Source organism: Rhincodon typus, chromosome 8 (genome assembly GCF_021869965.1).
Source record: "Rhincodon typus isolate 14 chromosome 8, sRhiTyp1.1, whole genome shotgun sequence".
Taxonomy (NCBI): Eukaryota; Metazoa; Chordata; class Chondrichthyes; order Orectolobiformes; family Rhincodontidae; genus Rhincodon; species Rhincodon typus.
The window spans coordinates 29,496,399-29,512,337 of record NC_063339.1 but is presented as its reverse complement, the minus strand read 5'-3'; the positions used below and the strand labels follow the sequence as shown (position 1 = coordinate 29,512,337).

At 39.2% G+C, this 15,939-nt stretch overlaps 1 protein-coding gene across 1 annotated transcript in view; it reads left to right on the top strand.

Moving 5' to 3' along the window:
* The first annotated feature begins 2,172 nt into the window (after window positions 1-2,172).
* Window positions 2,173-15,939, top strand: part of LOC125481052 (pre-mRNA-processing factor 39-like) — a 28,411-nt gene continuing 14,644 nt past the window's right edge. Inside the window, exons 1-4 of the mRNA XM_048600075.1 lie at window positions 2,173-2,288; window positions 8,036-8,490; window positions 13,412-13,537; window positions 14,251-14,369. Of these exons, the coding sequence (XP_048456032.1) occupies window positions 2,276-2,288; window positions 8,036-8,490; window positions 13,412-13,537; window positions 14,251-14,369 (713 nt within the window). The 5' untranslated portion in view covers window positions 2,173-2,275. The remainder of the gene's footprint in view (window positions 2,289-8,035; window positions 8,491-13,411; window positions 13,538-14,250; window positions 14,370-15,939) is intronic.

The following is a 15,939-nucleotide window of genomic DNA, read 5'->3' as shown; positions in this document are numbered from 1 at the left end:
TTTTTTTCGACCGCTCTGCTTCTGCCCCTCTGTTTCTGCCCCTGTAATTCAGAGATTCAGTTTCTCATCCTCTGTTTCTGCCCCTTTGTTTCTCATCCTCATTTTCTGCCCCTCACTTTCTTATCCTGTGTTTCTCATCCTCTGTTTCTGCCCCTCTCTTACTGCCTGTCTCTTTCTCATCCTGTTTCTCATTCTCTGCTCCTGACACTTTCTCATCCTCTGCTTCTCATCCTCTGTTTCTGCCCATTTCTCATTCTGTGTTTCTGCCCCTCTGCTACTGGTCCTCTGCTACTGGTCCTCTGTTTCTGCCCCTCTGTTCCTCATAATTTGTTTCTGCCCCTCTGTTTCTGCCCCTGTGATTCAGATACTCAGTTTCTCATTCTCTCATTCTCATTCTCTGTTTCTGCTCCTCTGTCTCTGTCCATGGCTTTCTGATCATCTGTTTCTCGTTCTCTGTTCCTAACACACTGTTTGTCATTCTCTGTTTCTGCCACTCTGTTTCTCATCCACTGTTTCTGTTCCTCTTTCACTGTTTCTCACCCTCTGTTTTTACCCATCTGTTTCTGTTCCTCTGTTTCTCATTCTGATTCTCCTCCTCTGTTTCTGCACCTCAGTCAAAATTGGCCTTGCCCAAATTTAGAACTTTAACTTGTGGACCTGGCCTATCCTTTTCAATAACTATTTTAAAACTAACAGAATTATGGTCAGTGTTCCCAAAGTGCTCACCACTAACACCTCAGTCACTTGCCCTGCCTTATTTTCCAAGAGGAGGTCAAGTTACGCTCCTTCTCTAGTAGGCCATCCACATATTCATTGAGAAAGTTTTCTTGAACACACCTTATTGCAATGGCAGTCCCATTCTATGTTTGGCAAGTTAAAATCCCCAACAATTACAATACTATTGTTCCTACAGCTAACTTTAGTCTTCCCACAGATTTGCACCTCAATTTCCCACTGACTATTGGGAGGCCTTTAGTGCAATCCCATCAATGTGATCACCGCTTTCTTATTTCTCATTTCCACCCATATAGCCTCACTGGACGATCCCTCAGGTACATCCTCCCTAAGTACGTTATGATATTTTCCCTAATCAAAAATGCCACGCTCCCTCTTCTCTTGCCTCCCCTTCTATCCTTCCTATAGTATCTGTACCGTCGAACATTGAACTGCCAGTCCTGTACTTCCCTCAGCCATGGTTCTGTAGTAGGTCTGACATCACAGTCCCATATTCCCCTCCATGCCCGGAGTTCATCTGCCTTACCCATCAGGCTCTAGTCACAACAAGACTACTCGCTTTTTTTAATAGCTTTAAACACTTGAAATACTGCTTGTTATTTGATGAACCTGGCTCTCAAATCCTTCTCCTCTAGAATATTGTTATTTTAACCAAAACATACCTCACAGTCATTGATATGAAATGACATCAACAAAACGTAGTCATCAGCCTGAAATATGAACTCTGTCCCAACTGCGCATTTCCAGCATGTTTGGTACTAAATGCGTAAATCTATTCCACCACACATCCATCTTCCTTTGAAGTTTCATAAAATCCTTACAATTATTTGGAATGCATTTAATTTTTGAATCTCTACAAATCTGAATAATGTACTACTCCTCTAGCCTCTCCGTTCAAATCATCGATGAGGTAAACAGCAGTGTCAGAATACAAGTCTCCGTGATACATTTTCACCCACTGTGACAAACTGCCTTTAATTCTTTCTCTCTTCCAACTATTTTAATACAACTTGCTTCCCTCTCATTTTGATTAAGCTGCTACAAAAGTTTCTTGATCTTTTATCGAAGGCTTTACGAATGTCCATGTACACCACAACGCATCCCGTTTCACTATCCATCATCTTTGTGAGATGTTGACTGCCGACTGGGCCCTTCTTTTTCGAAGCTATTATGTTGTTTGATATGTGTTGTGTAGTACGTGAGCGTTGAGCCTTCGGATCTCAACAAAAAGTTAAATGCTATATGGAATTTCAAACAAAAGAAGTGGCGGACATATTGGATCATGGGCGGAACATACGAAAATCCTCCAAATTCATCAACTTTCTTGGCATCCCGACGAAAACTGGAAGCTTCCACCTGATGTTGACTATTCAGTGGAGTGGTTTAGCAATCAGCTGATCTGAAAGCGGTGTGTACTTGGACGCTGCACGCCTGCGCATTGAAGGCAGTTTTTGGGAGGGGGGGGTGCGAACGGAGTACGTGTTCGTATTAGCGCTCGCGCGGGGGCGGGTCGGCAGTAACGGCTATAACGGTCTGTAGTATGGAGGCGCGAGGTGAGTGGGTACGGTTAAGCTATGTTAGAGAAGTAGCAGTAGCGGTAGGATATAGTTGTGTTGCTGTGGTTTAGTGAGTCTCGGCCTCGTATGTGTTCGTTGCCACGGTCCAGCCTAACTTCCGCCGTGTCTGGGCCTTTTGTGAATATTACTCGAGCCCGAGTTCTCCGGCCTGTGATGGAGAATGGGAGGTTTCGGCTTTGGGTCGGCGGTCGCCCGGTGCTCGGGGTGACGCTATTTCCCCCGGTGGCGGTGTCTTCCTGATGTTGGGTTCCTATCTAATGCCTTAATGTGGTCGTGCGGTCACATCTAAAAATATCAGCTCTTTCTCTCCTCGCTGTGGCTTGGCGCGCATGAAGTCAGGTCACTTACTGTAGTTAAGTTTGAAACGTCTCTCTCTGAGAGCGCACCTGTTTCACTCGGTTTTAATTTACAATGTTTTTGCGAATCCTAACCTTCCTGTCCAAGAAAGAAGGTGTAGAATGCTGGCTACACGAGTTATGACTTAGTTCTGAAGAAGAATCATGTTGGAGTTGAAACTTTTACTCTGTTACTCTCCACATATGCTCGGGGACTTGCTGAATTTCTCCAACACGTTTTTTAAACTCAATTTCTATTCTCGTCCTTTCAGGATTTTCAACTGGGGAATTCTTCATTTATTGTACTTCTAGGGGTCTACCTTTATCTCTGGGGTATACAGCTCGGAAACACCCTTCGGTCCAACTCGTCTGTGGCTGACCAGATATTGTAAACAAATCTAGTTCTATTTGCCAGCATTCGGCTCATATCCCTCTAAACCCTTCCTATTCATAAAGCCATCCAGAAGATTTTAAATGTAGTAATTGTACCAGCCTCCACCACATCCTCTGACAGCTCTTTCCATACACGCACCACCTTCTGTGTGGAAAAAGCTGCCCCTTAGGTCCCTTTTAAATCTTGCCTCTCGCCTTAAATTTATGCTGTCTAGAATTTAAGACACCACCCCCAATGCACTGACAATAAAGGGAAGCACTCAATGCACTGACCGTTAAAAGCAAACATACCAAACTTCTTCACTGTCCTATCTATCTCTGATACCACTTTCAAGGAACTACGAACCTGCACACCGAGGTGTCTATTCAGCAACACTCCCCAGATGTTGCCATTATGTGTATAAGTCCTGCCTTGATTTGCCTTTTCAAAATGCAGCACTTCTCATTTATCTAAACTAAACAACATCTGCCAGTCCTCAGGCCCTTGGCCCATCTGATCAGGATCTTGTACTCCAAGCTAACCTCCTTCACTGTCCATTGTGCCTCCAATTTTGGTGTCATCTGCAAGCTTACTAACCATACCTCCTATGTTCACATCCAAATCATTTATATAAATAATGCAAAGCAGTGGATCTAGCACTGATCTTTGTGGCACATCGCTGGTCACAGGCCTCCAGTTTGAAAAGCAACCCTCCACCACTGCCCTGTGCCTTCTACTTCCGAGCCAGTTCTGAATTCAGATAGTTAGTTCTCCCTCTAATCCTTGTAATCTAACCTTGCTAACCAGTCTACTATGAGGAACCTTGTCAAACGCCTTACTGATGTCTATATAGATCACATCCACCACTCTGCCTTCATAAATCCTCTTTGTTACTACTTCAAAAAAACTCAACCATGTTTGTGAGACACGATGTCCCATGCACAAAGCCATGTTGACTATCTCTAATCAGTCCTTGCCTTTCCAAATACATGTAAATCCTGTCCCTCAGGTTTCCCTCCAACAACTTGCCCACCACCTATGGCCCTATAGTACCCTGGCTTTTCCTTAACACCTTTCATTTCTATATTCTCAAAAACAGTTCTAGTTACTCCAGCTTAAACTCTGCATGAAAAAAATGTAAAACATAGCATTGTTTTGTTATTTAACAATGCTTTAGTAATTCAAAAACAAAAGCAGAAGTTGCTGGAAAAGCTCAGTAAATCTGGCAGGATCTGTGAAGAGAAATCAGTTCACATTTTGGGTCCGGTGACCCTTCCTCAGAACTGTTCCTCAGAATTGCAGGTCTGTTAATGTTTAACTTTGATTGGTTTTCAGCTGAAGAATCTTTCACATTGTCAGAGGAGCAGGAAAGTTGATGTTTCGGGTCGGGACCCTTCTTCATTTTCTGAAGAAGGGTCCTGACCCAAAACATCAACTTTCCTGCTCTTCTGATGCTGCCTGGCCCGCTGTGCTCCTCCAGCTCCACACTGTGTCATATCTGACTCCAGCATCGGCAGTTCTTACTATCTTTCACATTGTCAGTTGGTTACACTTTTTAGTTTGTAGTTTGGATGATAACCTCTTTAAATTTTCCTGTGGTTAATATTTGAGTAACATTTGAGCTATGTTGGCTCTCCGTAGAAGAATTCGCTCATGAAGATTTACATTTATGCAGTTATCTTAATATCATAGAGCACCACAAGGCTTTATGGGTACTTTATCAAATCAAATATGCAGCTAAGCTTCACAGGTATTGGGACAGGTGACCACAAATTCAAAAAAAAATTAAGGATCATCTTGAAGATGTAAGAGGCTGAGAGCTATTTCTCAATGTGAGACTTAACAACTAATGGCACAGCTGTCAATGAGATGGAGATTCTTGTCATGCAAAAGGCCAGAAGTTGGGTAATTTGGAGGTATGGGGATTATAGGGCTCAATAAGATTAGACACCGGGAAGGATTGGGCCATAGAAGACTGGCACATGAGGATGAGCATTTAAGATTTAAGGGCCTGCAGGCACAGCCAGTCTAGATCGGTGAGTAGCTGACTGAGTGGGATTTGAAGATAAAATGTGAGCACCAGAGTTTTAGATGATTTGAGGACTGTAGAATGTGAGGGGTTTGAACAAAGTGAAATGCTCATTTAAGACATCTGATGCAATCAAAGAAGGCTGAAAAATCTGCTACCTGCCCTGTGATAATTCTGATTATAAGAACAGATTAAAGTTGTAGATCTTGAAGTTGTTTCCCCCATGTGGGAAAGGCCGTGAGCAGAGAGCATAATCTGAGGAAGGGATCGCCAATTTAATAAAGATTAGAAGGATTGTTTTTCAGACAGTAGTCAATCTGCTGAATATAATCAGTAAAGGACTTAAGGATTATGGGGATGAGGCAGGAAAATGGAGTTGAAGATTATCAGATCATCCATGATCTCATCGAATAGCAGAGCTGGTTCAATGTGTTGAATGGCCTGCTTCTGCTCCTGTGTCTTTTTAAAATATGCATAATATGTTAGTCAATTTTGTTTTAATTGTTTTATTTCCGTATTTTAATTTAAAAAAATCAAATTCTGAATCGAGATCAGCATGGAAAATTGCTTGATTTTTGGATGTTTCACAATATGAATGGAAAGATTTTTGAAAAGGTGCTGTTTATTTTCTCTTTCACCATTGCTGATGTAATTTACAGTAGATAGTTGCTCAAACTAATCAAGAGAAAATGTAAATTTTGGAAGGGAGAACAAGAGAGCGTTATTAAATAGAGAAAAGCTGCAAAACAAAGCAACTTGTGTATGAAATGCAAACAGGTGCAGCAGATAAGCAGGAAGGCTGTTGGAATATTGGCCCTTAGTTCAAGGGGTTTGAAATATGAGTAGAGACATCTTACTGCAACTGTACAAGGTACTGGTGAGACCACATCTGGAGTACTGTGAGCATTTTCTGGTCTCCTTATTTAAGGAAAGTTTTTTTGGAGGTAGTTTAGACAACTTCACTAGGATGATCCCTGAGATGGAGGGAATGTTTTGTGAGCAAAGGCTAAACAGATTTGGGATTCTACTCACTGGAGTTTAGAAGAATGGGAGGTGATCTCATCGAAACGTGTGATCTTTAAGGGGCTTGACAAGGTAAATGTTTCCCTCCATAGGAGATTCTAGGACCAGAGGACCATTTTTACCTGCTTACGTTTTAAATAAAGTAGCTATGCTGTTGCTTATACACTTTACTTTCAAGTAATGAAGTAAAATATAATAAAAATGAGTCATCAGCTGTCCCACAATTTGAGGATGAAATTGACTGAGTTTCTGATGTGGTGATCTTATTACTGAACAGATTGAATTTTAACCTGCAGATCTTTGGCCATGAGGCTGTGGGTCCAGAATGCAGGATTTGCTTCCTTTTCCTTGTTATTCATCTATTTCTCTGCTTCCAGATGTTATGATTGGTTGTCATTCAAAAAGTATATAGTTACATTCTAGTGAGAGACATTGTGTTTTTATCAATTTAAAATCCAGTACAGATGAAAACCTGACATTTGATCTTTAATTTGAGATCAATTTGTTTGTTTAATTTAAAATGTTGGGATAATCTGATAGCTAGTTGTCTTAAAATGGGGGAGTAGCAGGCATACGTAACTTAAATGTGAGGAATTTAGGAATTTGACTTCTATTGAATTCATCCATCTCAGATGGACAACAGAATGGAAACTACTGTGTTCCTCCGAAGAGAAACTTGCTAAAATCTTAGTATTTCTGAACACTGCACCTTTGCTTTTCTGGGAGTGCCTGTTATTGTATTAAATATTAGCAAATATTTTAAAGAGTTAAATATATTGATGTCTGCCTCATCAGTTCCAAAATTTGTTTTTAGCAAGTCTAAAAATCAACATGCTTAAATTCTTAAGTGCCTATTACTTATTGCTAGTTCTTCAGGAGAGAAATCAAACTGCTTTTGTAAATATTAGTAAGCTTAACCACTGCTTGAACCTTGGCAAACTGACTTCAATGACACACAATAGTGCATTGCACTTGGCAGAAATAAACGTTACATGCCATTTACAGCAATACAAACTGAATGTTTTCTCATAACTAGTGCACTTTGAAACTGTATAGGAGGTAGTTTTCTATGAGACAGTTCTCTGCAGATCGTCTTGCTTAAATATAGTACAAAAATTTAAACATAAAGCAAAACTACAAATCACTTACAGCAGTTATACATTGCCAGTAATTTGTAGAAGAAACAAGACTGCTGCCCCTCTCAAACCTAACAATTCTCCAGCATCTCAATTTTAAATGTTGTTCACTTTCAATATGATATGTGTGCAAGATGACATTCTTTGGTAAAACATTTTCTTCTTGACCATCTTCATAAGAATACTGAAATGTTAAATGCTACTTTTTCTTTTCTTATTGAATATGTCCTAGCTATAAAGGCAAGAAGGGAATATTCTGATAGTAGTCAGACATGTTATAGAGGTTCATTTTATCAATGTTTTTTATTATAACATCTTCATTAGTTGTTGCATAAAGCCAGCCACTATTTTCCCAGGCTTGTGTGCAAGTACTTCTTGCTAATGCAAGGAAATTCAGCACATTCACTTGATCGGGAAAGAAGGATCCATAAATAATAACATTCACGACTTCGCAAACAAGGAAAGAAAATTCATTAATGGCGTGCTATAATTAGCGTCCCCATTGCCTTTCTATAGGGGACTGGTGTAAGGAAATATCAGTGTTTTTCTTCAGAAATAAAGCTGTTGGCTGGGAGATATAGAAAAAATAACTCCTGTAGTGAGTCAACAGAACCATCATTGCAATTTGAGATGAGAAACTAATCCTGAAATTGGAATGATACCAGACTTCTCCTCCTAGATGGTATCTTCGCTTGATGCGACAAGACTATAGTGAATAAATTCCTTTTCCTGTAGTAAGACAGGAGTGATACTGATAGAAAAGTTTTAATTGTAATACTTAATGATTTAGTCATAATTACTAATTTTTTATTATTTCCCTTTCTAAGATTCTAATCAGACAGTGTCAGCACAGAATGATGGACTTAACTCTGCAAATGAATGTGACTTGCATAAAAGTATTTCCTCTACTGCTGATTCCCTTTCACGTGAGCTGCTCATGCCAAACATGGAGCCTGCTGATGAAGCCAACGATTTAAAATCAAGAGCTATGATTATTGATAGTAAAGTTGGTGATCAGGGAACCAATCTGAAACCTTTTACAGATTTGTCAGAAACATCTGTGGCACAAGTTGAATCTCCTGAAGGCTCAGCATCAATGGACACTGAATCTCAACCTGCGAATTCCTCACCTGAAGGGACAGTACAAGACACAGAAAACATAGAACTGAATGATTCAGGGATCCCCTTTCCTACAGAGTATGAGAAGTTTTGGAAAGTGGTGGAAGACAATCCCCAGGACTTCACAGGTTGGACATACTTGTTGCAATATGTAGAACAAGAGGTGAGTAAGGAGATTGTAGGAAATATTCTGGCTTTTCAGTCACTTAATACATCTAGAAGTAGATGTGTTTTCAGTATGATAATGGTGTCAGATTCATGCTCTCAGCTGGGTTATTTCATTATTAACTACTTTATGGTTGGTGCTAGTAACCATTCTTATCACTAATTAAAACCTAACATAATGGGGGATATTCAGTGAATATGGCAGCATCTGAACAGCAGGAATTAATATTTTAGGTCAATGGCCTTTCATCTGAACTATTTTGAGATGTCATTGATCTGAAAACAGTAATGGGAGACGAATTAATTATGTTCCTTTCTTGATGCTGACAGACCTGAGTTTTTCCACTGTTTTCTGTTTTCACTTTAGATTTACAGTATTTGCAGTATTTTGCTTTTGTAGTCATTGCAAATTATTTATATTGCACAGAATGCTAGGTGCAGTGAACTTGTCAGTTCGTCTAGACTTGAGTATTTGCATACTTATCATCTGTCACGGTGAAATATAAAAACAGCCAGATAGCAGTTCGAAATTTTAAAGGGCTTTTGATTAAGTAACAGGGAGAATGTCATTTCTACTGATTAGTAACCAGAAGATAAAAATTTAGGAATGAAAGTAACGGTGGTTCTATATACAAAAATGTCTTCCTAAACGCTTTTAATCTCTTTACTGTTTCCCAGACATTCTCACTTTTTTGTGTCAGCAACAAGTGTTCAGATTGTGCTCCTGATGTCTAAACTTGGCACCTCTGTTTCCTACACCAGACAACTTTTTCCTGCACCATTCAACTTCATTTTAAATTACTCACATAGACAAGCCACTAAGAATCTTGTGTTTCAAGAAGGGTCTCCTCATTCTGCTGAACTCCAATGAGTACAAGCTCAACCTGTCCTCATAAGTCCCTCCATACCTAGGATCGATCTAGTGAACCTCCTCTGTACTGCCTCCAATGCCAATATGTCTTTCCATAGATACGCAGACCAAAACTGTTCGGTATTCTGTGTAGTCAGACTGTTGCCTGTAAAGTTTTAACAAGACCTCCTATTTTTAATACTCCATTCCCTTTGAAATAAAGACCATCATTCCATGTGTTTTTCCTATTTACCACTGAACTTAGATGCAAGCTTTTTTTATTCACACATGAGAATGTTGAAATACCTTTGTGCTGGAGCTTTCTGCAGGCTTTTCCCAATTAAATAATATGCACTCCTCCATTCTTCTTCGCAAAGTGCATAATCTCCTCTTTGCCCACATGTTCCATCTGCCAGATTTTTGCCCACTTACTTAACCAGTGTGTATCTCTGTAGACTCCTTATATCATCCACATTAATTGTCTTCTCACTCTGTCATCTGCAAACTGGTGATAGTACATTCACTTCCACCATCCAAATAATTAATATAGTTGTGGGCCTAGCACTGATCCTTGTGGTTTCTATTCTGAAATCCCCTCCTCTTATCCCAACTGTTTCTTCTATTAATTAGCCAATAGTCGATTCATGATAATATTAGCCTAAACTTCATAGGCACTTATTAAGTAGAAATATGTGTGAGCTTATTGCGTACCTTGTGGATATCCAAATGTTGCATCTACTGATTTCCTTTTTATATATCCTGTGTTACTTCGTCAAATGATTTCCCACTCTTGAAACCATGCTGGTTCTGCTTGATCGCGTATTTCTAAGTGTTCTGCTGTTACATCTTTTGCAATAGACTCAACGTTACCACAATAACAGATGTTAAACAAACTCTCCTAGTTCCTTTTTTTTTGTTGTTTCTTTCCCTTTATTTGAAAGGTATTATATTGGTAGTTTTTCAATCCTCTTGGACTTTTCCAGAATCTAGAGATTCTTAGAGTACTGCCAGTGTATGCACTGCCTCTGCAGCTACTTCCTTAAAATCCAAGGGTGAAACCCATCAGGTCTAGTGGTTTTACTAACCTGTTAGAGCCCCATTAGATTCAGAGTTATACAGCACAGAGTCAGACTCCTCGGTCCAACTGTGCGTCGACCTGGCATCCCAATCTGACCTAGTCCCATTTGTCAGCACTTGGCTCATATCCCCTCTAAAGCCTTCTTATTCACGTACCTTTTTAAATGTTGTAATTATACCAGCCTACATCACCTCATCTGGCAGCTCATTCCATGCATGCACCACCTCTGTATGAAAAGGATGCTCCTCAGGTCCCTGTTAAATCTTTCCCCTCTCACCTTACACCTGTGCCCCCTAGTTTTGGACTCCCCTATCCTAGGAAAAGGGCCTTGACTATTCACTCTATCTATGCCCCTCATGATTTTGTAAACCTGTAACGTCATCATCCCTGCCAGCCCAAACTCCTAAATCCCTAACTCCTCTTTTCCACAACTGCATGCTTTAATTATGCCAATCAGATTTCTGCCTTGCCAAAGAACTGAAAAAGCACTTATCAAAGTCACCAATGACATCTAATGTAAACATGATAAACTGCACTTGTGCATCCTTTATTATCAATGTAGAGGCTTGGATGTGATTAACATAATACCATTCTCCATGCTTGTCAGTTGTCATCTACCTAGGTGTGACTGCTCTTGCATTGCCCTGCCATTTTCAACAATTCTGCAGTTACCAGATTTTCAGTGAGAAAAACATCTCTTTCAGTTCCCAAAACATTACTTCTGCCATTCCCCAATAATCTATTTTTCTGCGCCTATTTCTCATCACACTGCCCTTGGTTACATGATCCAAGAATTCATATGTAGAGTCGTAACCCCCGCTCTGGTGGGAACTCACCTCTTTCAACCCCTCCAGTGTCTGATTTGATACACTGCTTGCCTGACAGCTGGTAGTGGTTGAATGAGAATTTCTTAGAACAAAATCTTCAGTCCCCATGCAAACTCCATTTCTTAGCCAGTGACCCCATTCTTTTCTTAGTTTGAACCAAGTCACTTGTAATGATAATGTCCTGCCTGATCTCAAGAGACCAAAATCTAAGATTGCGTAGTGTGATCAAATGGGGGAAAAAATTAACCTGGGGATATCACCCACTTGCTAGAAAATGGGTTTGAACACTCCTTAAACATTAAAGCAGTAAAAAGTTTGAATTTTCACTGTTTGAGGGTGTATAATGGAGATCTAGACTCCAAGCATGCCGGAAGCAAATGCAGAGTTTTTACCCCAAAAAGCCAAGTTGCTCTGGTTAACAAGTTATCCAAAGTTCTCAATTTTTTCTGGAGAAAATAAGCTCTAACTGCAATTATTTAAACAAAAAACATTTCACACGGTACATCAAATTGGAATAATATCCCTACTATGTAAATCTGGATAAGTTAAACTGTCAGAAATGGTATTCACTACATAAAGGGATCAATTAGTCATTACACTTTCAAAATGACAAATGGAATACCAAACACCATAAAGTCAGTAATATGCTAGATTCTGCTGCATCCATCAATACTAAATGTCAGCAACCACTTCGAGTCCAGCTACAAAAATAAATATTGAGGGACTTTACTTTCAAACTACTTTCTTTTTTAAGCAGAATCTTCCACCAATAATCAACATTCGCTACCCTATCCTCGATCACCTTCACTTGCTCAAAAAAAACTATAATTGAGACAAGTCGTTCCCCACCACCCCCCACCAACCTCTGCACAAAGCTACACTGAATATCCCTAATAAGTCGATTCTTTTCCAAATGCGAGTGAATCCTGTCCCTAAAAATCTTTTCCAATAATTTCCCCACCACTGACATAAGGCTTACTGGTCTATAAATTTCCTGGCCTATCCTTGTTGCTCTTCTTAAAGAAACAACACTGGCCATTCGTCAGTCTTCTGAGACCTTGCCTATTGCTAAATAGAATACTGAGATCTATCATGGCCCCAGCAATCTCCTTCCTTACCTTCCCCTCACCTGGGATAGATCCCCTCAAAAATTTATATTTTCTGAAATAAAACTGAGCCAGGATGTTATCTCTAATGACATTAAGATTGCTGAGAAAGAAGTTTCAGGCACTTATGAATTACATTTCAAGTCTTTGTCAGCACAAAATGAACAAGGCTGCTTTCCAAGCGTATTCAAGTTGCTTTGAATGAAGAAATGTTGTTGTGAGCCCATTTCGATTAGATTTGACCCCAAAGCTAGAATAAGGAAACCGGTCACCATTACCATCCCTTATGTGAAGGAACATGGTAGTAAAGCAAAATGAGTAAACCTTACTATCAATACCAATTAACAACTAATTTTAGCTACAGTTTAATAACTCCCAGTGTAATTTCTATGTATCTTTTTATATTTGAGCTGTGGCCAAATTAGCAATTTTCCAAGGACTAAGTTATCTTTTTTCCTTAAACTATTGTAAAGTTTACAATATCATGAGGTTTTAATTATTCAGTTTCCTTAAAACACCTTTCCAGAGTACATCAAGAACGTTTTTTGATACTGAGAGAATACCTCATGGCATGTACTGTATTAATAACAGTACAAAGAATTGGCAAATGAAGTCAAAGACTCACAGTTGATCTGTGTCCTTTCAGCTCTCTGTTCTTGTCACTGAATCAAATGGAATGAGGAACAGCAAAAAGGAGCTCAAGGTTTCCCTTATATGTGTTTTCTAGAGATGGGAAGTGTTTATTTCACTTACCTTTAGCCCCTTGATTATTCAGTATTTTTGAAATGCTGTTAGTATCTTCCAGCGTGAATATTGATGCAAAATTTTGTTCAATTCCTCTGAAATTTGTTTGCTCTTAACTATTTCCCCAGCCTTGTTCTCTAAGATGTAAATTTGAAATACCTGATGCCCAGATTTCTCTGCGTTGAAAATTGTATGATTAAAAACAAAGCAGTAGGAAAATAATTAAGTTAATATTTGATCATTAGAAACAAAATGGTTGTATTGTTTGTGTGTATGTGAAACAATAAACTTTAAACATTTTATCCTCTTTGCAGAACCATATCCTGGCAGCCAGAAAAGCTTTTGATCACTTCTTGTCCCACTATCCATACTGTTATGGCTATTGGAAAAAGTATGCTGACCTTGAGCGCCGACATGACAATGTGAAACGGGCAGAAGAGGTAACTTGTGACTTTGTTTTAATTTTCTTTTCACTTTTAATTTTAACCTGGTTTTGTCTCAGACTGCTACTCCAAGCCAGCTTCTACTCAATGGCTAACACAAGCCAGGTTTTCAAAAGATTTTGAGAGTTTGATCTTGGCTTTCAGTAGATGGTCTCCACATTTTCACATTTGAAATAAAACATTTACCCTTAGCAGTTTTCAGCTAATATGTTCTCTCTTTGTTAACAGGTTCATTAGTACTACAGTTTGTCAAGCTTTGCAGTGCAAATCAATGCAGTTTAACAAGTAAAGCAGGGCTTTCCTGACAGTTTCACTTGGGTGCTATGATTTTAAACTAAATTGGACTTTCCTTATTTTATGTTTGTGTTTGTTTTTGCTGAACTTTATTACATTTGTGGTTAGAGGCTGTCAGTGATGTTCTAATGGGTCTGTGCCTTATGGTCTGTACCCCAAGCCTGCCCTACCTGGTCAGAATGCAGGAGCCATCTCACACTCTGAAGATCAAGGCTGTACGCGTGGAGAGCAGAACATAGTGATGTTCTTTCCACCCTCCACACAATGGTAATGGCAGATTATTCAAACAAATTCCTGATTTTTATCTGCTTTTCTGAAAACAAAGTTATCCAGAAAGTAACATTTTTGGTGTACAGACTCTCTGGTTGTCTTCTGTTAACAAGCTATAGTTGTTACTAGAAACTTCTTTGTCACAGGTATACCGACGAGGTCTTCAAGCAATACCACTTAGTGTTGATCTTTGGCTTCACTATATCAATTTCTTAAAAGAGACCTTGGACAACAACTGTCCAGAGACTGATGACCAGATAAAAAGGTAATGTTGTGTTTACTTCCTGAATTTCCTTTACTGCATCTTAACTCAATTGTTGTTCTGCAGTCAGAACTACAGTAGAGTATTGCTGAGGAAAGTTATTTTAACAAAGCTCTCCTTCATGCACTTATCAGGACTCACTCACAAGAATATCAATGCATTGAGGTCCAACATCTTATACTGTAAGAGAACAGTAAAGATTGGTTAGCAAGTGAACTATGAACAAGAGTACCCTGAGAAATGTGCTCGAGAATGGCTATCACCTACTTTGTTCAGTTGAAACAGGCACAATGTATATTCATACATGTGTTTGCAAACATGCTACACTGTGAGCCTGACTGAAACTTAAATTGGGTATCAGCACAATGCTTAGCACACTTCCAGACTGGCAGATCATATGAAACAATATGTCCTTTCAGCTCTTTGCAACAGGCAAGGTGCTGACCATGTTCAACCAACCCATACTTTCAAAACTGAAAAGAACATGAGATGCGATTCCATGGTTGGCCAACATTTGACAAATAATTCAGGGTATGGCAAGAATTGCACAGATAACTGCACTGAGAGATGGTGCTGGGAAAATTGTTGGGATTGAAGGCCGATAAATCCTCAGGGCTTCTTAAACTGCTATAGACCGTGTAGCATGGTGCTGTTAGGGAAGGAATTCCAGGATAGTAAAGGAATGGCAATACGGTATTAAGTCAGAATAGTGTGGCTTGGAAGGGATATTACTAGTGCTAGTCCTTCTGTGCATCTGTCCATCTGGGTTACAGAGGTAAGGTGGTAGTTTCCATATTGCTGAAATTAATTTCCGGCGACTATAGGACAATATAGCATGGAAAGAATAATTTGTTCCTTCATTCCTCTGTCGACTCTTTAGGACAGCTATCGAATTAATTACATACCCCTGCTCATTCCTCATGCATGTGATTTTTTTTTTTCCTCTTTCAAGTATTTATTAAATTCTCTTTTGAATGTTGCCACCTAATCAGTTTCCTCCACCCTTTAGGTAATGCCTTCCAAATCACAACAATTTCTCAGGTAAAATAGTGTTTTCTCATATTGCCTTTGGTTCTTTTAGGTCACCTTGGATCTGTGTTTGTTCCTTACTGGTTGACTTGCCACAGGAAACAATTTTTAGTTGCTCTATAAAATTAGTGAGGTTAGTAGAGTAGAATTTCAAAATAACATCGTTTGGTGGAATGAAGAGACAGTAACAGATGGAATTGAATGCTGAGAAATGTGAAGTGATTAATTCTGGTAGCCTTGTAAATTGAACAGACCTTTCTTACCAGAGTTTGATGTGCTGGAAGTTCGTTTTCCTTTCCTCCCTCGTGCTCTGCTAATGTTGTGAAGGTACAAGAAGTGCTATTTCTACAGGTGAAGAATCAGATTTCAACTTAGGAACATATCATTGCTAGTGCTCAAACCCTTATTAAAAAGACAAATAAACTCCGAGCTTAAAATTTGAAGTAATATTTTAAACTTAGAAATCATACTCCAAAGTCCTCCAATAATTTTGGTTCTGTTCTTTATAATGAGAAAAATTAAAAGTGCACAAGAGCACAATGTG